General features: G+C 41.5%; 2 protein-coding genes across 2 annotated transcripts; both read right to left on the reverse strand.

Annotated features, from left to right (window-relative positions):
• Positions 1-3,194: 3,194 nt before the first annotated feature.
• LOC117494775 (fucolectin-like) lies at positions 3,195-5,543 on the reverse strand. Its single transcript, XM_034145735.1, has 4 exons — positions 5,531-5,543; positions 4,528-4,629; positions 3,568-3,851; positions 3,195-3,360 (listed from the first exon to the last, which is right to left on the reverse strand). Exons 2-4 carry the CDS (start codon positions 4,594-4,596, stop codon positions 3,195-3,197), a joined length of 519 nt encoding a protein of 172 aa, XP_034001626.1. The 5' UTR covers positions 4,597-4,629; positions 5,531-5,543.
• A 1,832-nt stretch (positions 5,544-7,375) lies between these two features.
• On the reverse strand, positions 7,376-8,692 carry LOC117494743 (fucolectin-1-like). The gene is made up of 3 exons (XM_034145690.1): positions 8,581-8,692; positions 8,093-8,330; positions 7,376-7,943 (listed from the first exon to the last, which is right to left on the reverse strand). Exons 1-3 carry the CDS (start codon positions 8,690-8,692, stop codon positions 7,793-7,795), a joined length of 501 nt encoding a protein of 166 aa, XP_034001581.1. The 3' UTR covers positions 7,376-7,792.
• Positions 8,693-11,741: the final 3,049 nt, after the last annotated feature.

Genomic DNA, 11,741 nt, shown 5'->3' on the forward strand with positions numbered 1-11,741 from the left:
CACTCAGCCTCTGAATTAGCCACGAGCGAAAAGATTTAACCTAAAACGGCACTTAAACTCACAATAACTCCCTTATTGCTTATCCTAGATGCACAGCCAACCACTCCTTTTTGGTGTCCTGGAGACACTGAATCTGTGTAAAAAACCTCAACACTCAGTGATAAACATTTGCGACGCTATAAACGAAAGCGTACATCATAAAATGTGGAGCTAAGTAGCTAGAAACGCTAACATGGCTTACTTTGGTCAAAACTGGTCTTCAATGGCATTAAAACGATAAAAAAACGATGCTGCAGTTAATCCATAGGTTCATCCAATGTATCTGTGCCCTCTTTGAAATTATTTCTGATAATCCATAAGCAATAAAACTGCTTTTTTGTTTCCAAATGCCAGAGCTAGAATGCAGCTCCACTCTGCCCTACATTTACATGCGCACAGCCCCCACCTTTTCTCTTCACAACATCTGTGTGTGGGAGCCTCCCCCTTCGATTCTATTGGCTCTAACGGTCAGAAAGAGGTGTCAACCATGAAAATTGAGCAAGGGGGGCCAGAGATATGAAAAAAAAAACATTTTCACCCAAATCACCTCAGAGGTGGGGTGGTTTTGGCTAAACCTCTCTAAAAATGTCAAATGTCACTTGTTTTGCATCAATCTTGATACAGGGTACTTATTATATGTTGTACTTTGGATTCCTAAAGCTTTTAGTCTACCTTACCATCATCCAAGGGTAGTTTTCACTATAAGTAAAAAAGAATCTTTGGACGGACACTATAATTTACAGTTTTTTACTATGTTCAATCTGAATTTTCTTTAAAATAAAAAACATCTATATTGATTCTGACTTTTCTACATCCAACTCACAGGTTTATCATTACTTTGAGAAAAAAGATTATTAATTTAACACTTTTAGAAGGGAAGATATGGTCATTTGTTCTGGGAATCACGGCCTGGTACGGCAGCTGCACCGACCTCAATCATAAGGCTTTACAGAGGGTGGTGAAAACTGCACAGCACATCACCAGGACGGAGCTGCCATCCATGGAGGACCTTTACTCCCAGCGGCTCAGGAAGAAATCACTACGGATTATCAAAGACCCCCATCACCCCAGCCACAAACTGTTCTTTCTGTTGCCGTCTGGCAGACGTTACCGCAGCATCCTGGCAAAGACAAGAAGATTCGGAGACAGTTGCTTCCCGCGGGCAGTGAGACTGTTAAACAATTGAACTGCTGAAACAATTTCAAAACATTCATCTGCTACTCAGTAATATGTATCTAATATCTAATATATATCATTCCAATAACTTGTATATAGACTCGTACTGCACAATTCCACATGCTCACTTTATTTTATAACTATTTTTCTTTTTGTATTGCTCTTGCTATCTGTATTGTTATTATGTTGCATTGTTGGAGAAGCCTGTGACATAAGATTTTCAACAACATAATTACTCTGTAGCTATGTCAGTTTGACAATAAAGAACCTTGAACCTTGAATGTCATTTTCGAGCCTGAGACCTGAAAAACAGGCTCAGGGCTTAACAGGTTAAAGAAAAACGTTTTTTTTATCCTTTCAATTTATTTCAGCAAAAATGACATCATATAATACAAGTTGTACATATGTAAATTGTATTTTCTTCAACTATCCAGAGTCCAGGTGACTGTTGAGAACTGTTCTTAATATTAACATGCAGGCATTGACAGTACAAAAGCTCAGTTTTATAGATCTTGAACTTATTCAAAAACAATTCAGCAATAGCTTTACAAAACACAGTATGATCAGTACAAATACAAAAGTATAAAGTGTATACATAAACATTCACAACATAATTCATTTGCATATTACCCATACCAGTACTAGAAGCATTGGGAAGCTTTATAGCGCATTGGGGATCAGCATGGGGGTCCGATGGCTTTCTCATGGGCACCGCCCGCCTGTTTGAGAACCAGAACACTCCGTACTTCGTCCTTTGACAGACTTGAACTGGAAGTGCCTACAGATTGAGCTAATGTCGGTGTAAGCCCTGTAATTGGCAAGAAAAATAGTTTTATCTTTGGTAATTGGATGTTGTTATTAGAATCATTCTGATATTATTTTGTACCTTCTTACATAACATCAAAGTCTGGTGCCTCCAAAGAGCCAGATACACTTTGTTTGGTACACTGTATTCAAAATGCAGCCTAGTACAACAGCCCTGCAGTAAATCTTACCTTCATCAAAGTTATAATGTTGAGTGTTTGGCTGAAACTGAGATGTAACTGTATTCACCTAATCCAGCCTGGAGCCGTACACCTCCACTTCACTCAGGGCCAGGTAATCGGTTTTTCTAGGAATGACGATGTTAAGGTAGCGACCGTCCATCCCGTTACACTGAAAGCTTTCAGTGAAACCTGGAGGAATTCTTGAGATCACAGCACACCTTGGAGAAGAAGAACATACTTTAACACATCAAAAATCAGTTAAATAAATACACTCTAAGAAAGATCTCTTATTTCTATTGTGAGAAATGTAAGATACTGCTATGTTATGCCTAACCTATGTTCTTTGATTATTATTTTGTATTTCGCATAATTAGTTGTTTCAAACATGCCCAATGATAATTCTCTATAACTGTACAAATGTTTAGTTAATGGACATTAAAGTACCTGGGATTGCTGTTGCCATTGTTCTCAAGAGTATCTCCAATTCGAATCTCAGCTCCAACAAGTTGTAAGGCAAGGCAAGGCAAGGCAAGTTTATTTATATAGCACCTTTCAACACAAGGCAATTCAAAGTGCTTTACAAAAAATGAAAGAGTTATGTTTGTAAGTTAACATCTATGAAGTTGGTTATGTTATGTCTTGAAAGTGGATTCCACAAGTATTTGTTAATTCTCCTAACTGCAGTGAAAGTTGTGAGGATGCATGTTTTTTATTTAGATCAGCATTGCAAAACTGGAGGGATGCACCATCAGCTACTAGTGTAAATGTATAAATTGTTTTCTTCAACTATCCAGAGTCTAGGAGACTGTTGAGAACTGTTCTTCTCACAATTAACTAATCTAATAAAAGAGAGATTATCTTCATTACTGTAGTGACAGGAAGTGCCTGAGGTTTTTCAAATGAAAGCAGTTCAAACTCTGGTGAGCTTTATATAAAAAGAGGCAGAGGCATCAACTCGAAAATCAAACCATGTGTGACTTCATCCAAATATATTCAACTCTCACCAGTTGGGGCACGGAACCCGTAGACTTCCACTTCGCAGAGTGTAAGGATCCTTTTTAAACCCAGTAGAACCACAGTCACAAAATGTCCCTCCACAAGTCCGGTAAAAGTGACTTTTAAAGACCTGCCAACTGGGATGTGAGGAATTACAGCAGCCCTGAAGAAGAGAAAGAGGAATCATCGGAGAACATTATTTTAAAACTCCAGTACTTTAAAAGTATAAACGTATAAAAGAATAAATTACACATAACCTACCAGAAGAAAGCAGTATTTCAAACATCAAACGTCACATGTTAATTTATACATCTTTGGTGATTATATAGTCCTCTACTATATAGGCTATGAAGTCTTTAAGATCACTCACACTGGGTTTGCGGCACCATTGTCTTGCAAAGAGTTGCCGATGTGAACCTCTGCCCCGTTGAGCCTTTCAGCACAGCAGTCTCCTCTGTTGGTGATGATGATGGAGGTGATGATGTAGGACTCCAGCAGGTCCACCCTCCACCAGGGGTTGGTCTGCCAACCGGTGCATGAACCAGCAAGATAGTTAGATTCACGGCTTCCATCAATAGCTTTGTCTGCATCTCCATAATGGTCTGGATAACGCCCTGACTGGCTAGCTTTTCCACGCAAGGCCACATTTTCTGGGAATGAGACATTTGAAATAAATAAATATTTGATGGATGGAAAAAAAAATGTTATCAATGAACCTGAAAAAAAAATGTTGGCCACTTGAGGGCAGCCAACACACATTGTGAACACAACATTGACATATCAACTCATTTTGAGTTCATTGGGTAAAGTTGTTTGTAATCAGTCACTCATTTACACATAAATAGCATCCCATTCAACAGCACTGGATATTTTATTGACACTATGTTGTGAAAAAATCCACAACACACACACGTTTTGATTGGTCAATTGTTGTCTGATAGAGCTTTTCAACAATAATATTTCTTTAAGCTTCCATGAAAAATCTGTAATCTACAAACTTGCATTTTCTTTTTCAAACAATGACCTTATATACAAAGGGGTCAGTTATCTGCTGTATATTTCCTCTGGAGACTTCAGGTTTCCTTATCACATTAGTAGGCATACTGCACCATGTTTGTCTCCAAAGTAGTTGTGATGTCGCAAAATCATCTCAGACTAGCAGGATTTACAATCTGAGGTTCTTTTCTGATTGTAAAAACAGCCTTCTAGTGTCAAACTCTGCACACACATCATTCTGCCTTAACATCCAAGTGGTGTCACAAATTGCAAAACACATGTTAACCACTTCAGTGTTTTATAACAAAGACACCATAGATAAAGCCAGATGCTACTTACGGTAGGTGTAAGCCGAACACGTGCCCAGCAGGAGCAGCAGAGGCAGAACTGAACTGTGCGTCATTGCTCTTGATGAGACACACGATAGAGTCAACTCCTGAAGAAATGAACATTGTCATCATTATTACTTTATGCAATTCATCTCAGACCTACAACAGTCATGTTCCAGAAGTTAACTATAAGTATAGGAATAACTGGTGATGAATGGGATTATTATATGTAGCATATAAACAACCCTCAGAACTGTATATCTAAAATAGTGCTGTCAATTAATTCACAATATCACAATAATAATCTGATTAATCTGATTAATCACAACTAAATAAATGCTAGTATTTCCTTGTCTTCTGGGGAGAGATAATATACATATATGCGAAAAATGCCAGGTGGTGTTGTAGTAAAGAAATGCATAACAAACGAGTAAGAGAAATCAGAGGTTTTTTTAACTTTATTATAACATTTTAGCTTAGTTTGAAAGATTATTGAATTATTCGCACACTGATAAAACTGAAACGTTGACTTTAATTAAATGTATTATGTAAACAGATCTCACATAGCTGTATTAGGGTTAAAGCAATAATATCAAGTTTAGATAAAAAAACATCAGGTTCAACTTAATATTATTGCTTTCAACTAACCTAATACAGCAATGTGAAATTAGTTGACACAATACATTTAATTCAAGTCAACGTTTCAGTGTTTTCAGGTCATGATGTCTGGAAATGTTCCCACACATAGCTAAAGCCTAAACAAAGCCGCTGGGATTGCCCTCTGTATGTGCGCTACACATTTGCTCGTATGGTCGTATTCTTGCTGCTGCTATCATGTTGCGAGCAATATCCTCCTCCTGTGCAACTGCAGGGAAACTGGACAGCTTTGTTGCCTCTTCAATGCAAGGTAATTCAAGTTAAAAAACGTGTTCAAACTCAGTAATGCAAACGCGTTAAAGTTGACCGCCCGATTTTTAAAAGCATCATTATTCAACTAAAACAACTTACCTTGACTTGCAAAATAAACTCTGAGGAAGACGAGGCAGAGCCGATGGATATGATTTAATGTGGAGCACACAGTGATATTTATGTGCACATCATATCATGGTACATGTTGTTATTCATTGATGATTTACCCACAGATTATCTTGTCCTTGTGGGCAGATAAAGCTCATTTGGATTAAGAAATGAAATCCTTTATTGCTAAGTCAACATATACTTCTCATTCAAATATAAAAGCATCCAGTTATAAAACAGGGCACAGGTCAACACTAGTCAAATAATCAACATAAATAATATAATATGGCAGCTAATTGAGAAAGTGTACTAAGTCAACTATAGAGCTAAATCCTTAAGTGATTAACCTGATGCTTAAATACAATTATCTGCCCAACATTTCTGAGAGAAATGAGAGCTAAGTATGAATAATTTTGTATGCTTTGTGTACTATTGTGTCCAGCTTCTTTTTCTCCCTGCCCAGGCAGTATTGTGTCAGAATACAAAAGGTAAGCATGAATACAATCACCTGTTTATAGACCTGAATAATCCTCTTTCTCAATAAGCCTACACCTCTTTGCATGCCTCACTAAAAACAATCTCTAGTGATCTTTGTTTGAAGATGAAGATGGTGCTGTACACTTTAAAAAAGAGGATATTGTGTGAAACAGCTCCACCTGCTGGCCTTAAACAGACAGGTGACAGGGAAACATCTGGAGGAAGAGTCTAGTATCAGCAAAAGCAAGAGAGCCGTGCAAAAGTTCAATCCAGACATTGCTTAACAGACTCATATAATGTCTCTTGTTTTTGTTGTGAGCTCGCGGTTTACTGTAAATTCCCAGATAAAACTGGTTGTACTTCCTGGTCAGATAAACAAAGATGCCACACACTGCCAAGTGGATCATTTAAGTCACAACTTCCTGGTTTGATTAGATGATGTGTGTACTTTGCATTCTCAGGAATATAATATTGCGGCTGAAAAGGTGTAAGAAACAACAACTAGAGAAGCGATCAAAATGTGATGGACTTATGTGCACATTGATTGGCATGGATGAATATAATAAGAAAACGTATTGACCTTAATGTATTGGCTGATTTAACATGAGATCTATGCCAACTAACTGACTTGGTCACTCTTACATGCAATGCCACATTTTCTATAAATGAAACAGTTGAAACTGCATTGAAGATGCACTTTGCAACTTGAAGGATACAGCTTGGCTTTGGTATACATTCATGGAGAAATATGTGTTTCAGGGTGTGCACACAGTTTATTTTAAGTGCAAATTATCCGATTACATTACATGTCACTTGTTAGACGTTTTATCCAAAGCGACTTACATGCATTCAGTACTATGGGCAGTCCCCACAGGAGTAATTTGGGGTGAAGCGTCTTAGGGACACAACGACATGCTGGCTGCAGTGGGATTGAACCAGTGCTCCCCTGATCCGAGGATCAATGCACTACTCCACTGAGCCACACCCTCCAGATTTTGCTAACATAACTGACGCTTTTTACTAATTTAGTCAAATGTTATTCAATGATCAGTTATTTTCATTCTGTTACACAACATTTCCAACATAATGTAGTTATAGTTCATTAATTCTAATAAGAAAAACGCATTACGCATTATACACACGAACAATACAAATATAAGAGCATAAAGAAATATTTAGATTTCTGTTCACTGATAATGATGGCCATTAATAATTGGAAACGATTGACCTTAATGCAATGTTGATTATAATGTCCCTTGATTTATTTTCCACGCAATGCCACATGTTGTATAAATTAGACAGTTGAAATACACATTAAAAAGTAGAGTGAAAAACATTAACCCTTTATTGTTCCTCATATTTAGCAAGATACATATTAAACACACATACAAATCAAATATAAAAGCATTTAAAAAGTTGTTAATTTTTCACACTGATTACTGACATGACTCAGTGAAACTGAATGATCTTAATGAATTGTTACATGATTGTGTTGAATGTCCCCTTTAGGGTGTGACTTGATTGCTTGATTGATGAATGAGACAGTTGAAATGCACGATAAAAAAGCAGAATGGTTAAAACCTGATCCTGTTATAGTTCATGTTGATTGGCAGGTCACATTACTTTTTGTGTTGGAGTGGCTCAGGTATACAAAGCTCGAACTCCCATCCATCTGCAGCTAGCAAGTGAAGCTTAAGCTTTCATTGCAACACAAGTCTGTACAAGAGCATCAGCTGTATCAAAGGTCATTGATACACGTTTTGAACCTATTCAGACCTAATCCATTCTGGAGCCGTACACCTCCACCTCACAGAGTGCAATGTACCCGGTTTTTGCAGGATTAACGATGGTGACGTAGCGACCGTCCATCCCGTTACACTGGAAGGTCTCCGTGAAACCTCCAGGGATGCTTGAGATCACAGCACACCTAGCAGAAGAAGAAAATAGTTAATGACAATTTAAATACATGGATTCTCTAAAGACACACATCATTTCAAGTTCCTGCACAGTGGTTACAAATATAATGATATTCATTATAACAAGAGCTACAGTAATAATAAAGTTAATGGACTGTACCTTGGATTGTTGTTGCCATTGTTATCAAGAGAATCTCCAATTCTTATCTCTGCTCCATTCATATGCAAAGGAGCATTTTTGTAGTTGGTTATCTTAACAGAAAATATTTTATGGGTTTTGCCCAGGTCCAGTCTCCACCATGGGTCCAATTCCTTTTCTGTGTGTGCACAAGAACCCTTTGCCCAGTCGCTGGCACGATTTCCATCAATGGCATTATAAGCACTGCCCGTTGAATGTTGTGATCACTGTGAGGCTTTTCCTTGGAGTGCCAGGTTCTCTCCTGCAAACAGAACACATTTGCAAACATCAGCATTGACAATTAGTTTTCATGATGCTTTACATTTAGCCTTTGTTGTTAATTCAAGTTAATGGAGTTTTAACTCTGGTGTGATTGCAGCTGTATAGACAGATGAGGATAGATAGATGGATAGATGAGGATTTATCACTCCGATAATAAAGTATTAAGTGGCTTTGTTTTAAATTCTCACCAGTTGGAGCACGGTACCCGTACACTTCCACCTCACAGAGTATAACGTATTTCCCTGAACCAGGTACAACCACCGTCACGTATCGTCCCTCTACAAGTTTGGTCAAAGTCATTTTTAAAGACCTGCCTGCAGGGATATGAGAAATCACACCAACCCTAAAAGAAAGGAAAAGGAAGAAATACATAAAGCTGAAATAACTGCAGTACTAGAAAGGTAGCAACACAGAGTCATACATTATTCTAACACTTTCTAGAGGCATTCTTTTAGACAGCAAATGTATCTAGATGTTATCAATAAATCATTGAAGCTCTACGCCCAGAGCTCTACTGAGCTGAAAGCTGAAGAGCAGCCCCAGCTTACAAAGTTACTGCACACATATGGCAGTGTGTACTGGCCCTGATGACCTCGGCCGCACTAGCCTGGTGCAGCATGACATCCTAACCAGGCCAGGTGCCCCAGTCAAGCAAACGCCACGCCGTATGGCCTCAGAGAAGCAAGAAAGTGCCAATCAGCAGATACAACAGAACCTGGAGGTAGGACTGGCCCGCCGCAGTAACAGCAGCTGGGCGTCACCTATAGTTATGGTGCGCAAAAAGGACGGCACCTACCGCCTTTGCATAGACTATAGAGCCCTAAATGACAGCACTATTAAAGATGCGTATCCACTGCCCCACATCCTAGACACACTAGACACCCTCTCCAATGCCAAATGGTTCAGCACGCTGGACCTCGCCTCCAGCTATTGGCAGGTCGAGCTGACCCCTAGAGCACGCAAAGCATCTGCCTTCTGCACAAGAAATGGACTGTTTGAGTGGAATGTCATTCCCTTCGGATTGTGCAACGCCCCCGCGACCTTTCAGCGCTTGATGGACCGCATGTTGACCGGCATGCAGTGGGAGACCTGCCTCGTCTACCTGGACGACATCATCGTGCTGGGCAGAGATATGCCAGAGATGCTGCAACGACTGAGCCAGGTTTTCGACCGCCTCCAACAGGCTAACCTGAAACTCAAGCCTGCAAAATGCTGTCTCTTTCGCCGCCAGGTGGCCTACCTGGGCCACATTGTCTCTGAGGATGGTGTGGCTACTGACCCCAGCAAAGTTCAGAAGATGCAGGAGTGGCCGGCACCTACATCAGTCCAAGAAGTCTGCCAGTTCATCGGCCTTGCATCATACTACAGGCGGTTCGTTAAAGACTTTGCCTCCGTGGCTGAGCCTCTCCACGCCCTGACAAAGAAGTATGCCCGTTTTCACTGGAGTGAAGAATGCCAGGAATCATTCAACGAGCTCAAGCGTCTGCTAACCACAGCACCAGTTTTGGGTTATCCACTCGACCAAAGCACCATGATACTGGACACAGATGCCAGCAATGTGGGCATTGGCTCTGTCCTCTCTCAGGTTCAGCAGGGCAGAGAGCGCGTGCTGGCCTATGGGAGTCGCAAACTATCCAAAACTGAGCAGAATTACTGCACTACACGACGTGAACTGCTGGCTGTGGTGGAGTTTACATCACACTTCAGGCAGTACCTCCTGGGCCGGCCCTTCACAGTGCGCACTGACCACAGCAGCCTTCGCTGGCTAACACGGATGAAAGAGCCTGAGGGACAGCTTGCCAGGTGGTTGGAGAGACTGGGTGAATACAACTTTGAGATTGTTCATCGGCCTCGCCGGCTGCACAGCAATGCAGACAGCCTCTCAAGGAGACCCTGCCGCGAGTCTTGTCCATGTAAGCTGCCATGCCCCTCCCCTCAGCCGGTGAGCTTTAGGCAAGGCAAGGCAAGTTTATTTATATAGCACCTTTCAACACAAGGCAATTCAAAGTGCTTTAGTGATCAGGCGGTGCAGTGCCAGTTGGACTCTGACATCAACCAGGCGATGGTGAGTCCAGTGGGGGTACAGAGACCCTCAGCTTCCACAGCAGTGAGTCCAGTGGGGGTAGGAGAAGCTTCACCTGCTGAGATTGACAATGTCAATTCTGGAATAATCTACCGGACAACGACCAACAATACTACTGGGCTGTTCTGCGGCTGGAGCCCAGAGGAGCTGCGGCAGGCTCAGGAGGCTGATCCAGACATAGGCCCCATCAAAGCATGGATGGAGGCCAGCGACGAACGGCCACAATGGGTAACAGTCTCCCCGGGCAGCCCAGCTACAAAAACATATTGGAGCCAGTGGAAGCGGCTCTACTTCAAAGACGGAATTCTGGTTAGGCGGTTCTACTGCCTAGATGACACACAGTTTTATCCACAAGTGGTGCTGCCTCGAGTCTTCCACCCTGATGTCATAAAACAAATGCATGACGGCCAAATAGGTGGACATTTTGGTGTAATGCGCACAAGGGCCCGGTTGCAGACCCGATACTTCTGGTACATAATGAGAGAAGACGTTGCCCTCTGGTGTAGCACCTGTACCAGCTGCGCATCCAAAGCCAGGCCCCGTAAGACACCACAAGCTCCAATGGGCACTGTCAGGGTAGGAGCCCCCATGGAGCGCATCGCCTTGGACATCATGGGGCCCCTGAACAAGACAGATCGCAAAAACTGTTATGTGCTTGTGATACAGGACTATTTTACAAAGTGGGTGGAAGCTTACCCCCTTCCCAACCAGCAGGCTGTAACTGTGGCTGAAGTGCTGGCTTCAGAGTGGGTGTGTCGTTATGGAGCACCACAGATGCTGCACAGTGATCAAGGCCGAAACTTTGAATCCGAAGTGTTTCAGGAAATGTGTAAGCTGTTTGGCATTGAGAAAACACGCACAACACCTTTCAGACCTCAATCTGATGGCCAAGTCGAAAGATTTAATGCCACACTACAAAAGATACTGGCCACAACAGCTGAGCGCTGCCACTGGGACTGGGACCTCATGATCCCCTATGCTGTTATGGCTTACAGAGCAACCAAGCACAGTGCAACTGGTTTCACCCCCAACTTCATGATGTTTGGCCGGGAAGTGAGCGAGCCGGTGGACCTAGTAGCTGGTCTACCCCCAGACTCTGACACACTCCCTTCAGCCCCTGAATATGTCCAGCAGACCCGACAATGCCTGGAGCTGGCTCATCAAATCACCAGAGAGGCCCTTGGTGAGTCTGTAAAACGTACTAAGAGACAATACGACAAAAACTGCTGTTGCACACAGTACCATATTGGTGATGCTGTGTGGTAC

Source organism: Trematomus bernacchii, unplaced genomic scaffold (genome assembly GCF_902827165.1).
Source record: "Trematomus bernacchii unplaced genomic scaffold, fTreBer1.1, whole genome shotgun sequence".
Lineage (NCBI taxonomy): Eukaryota > Metazoa > Chordata > Actinopteri > Perciformes > Nototheniidae > Trematomus > Trematomus bernacchii.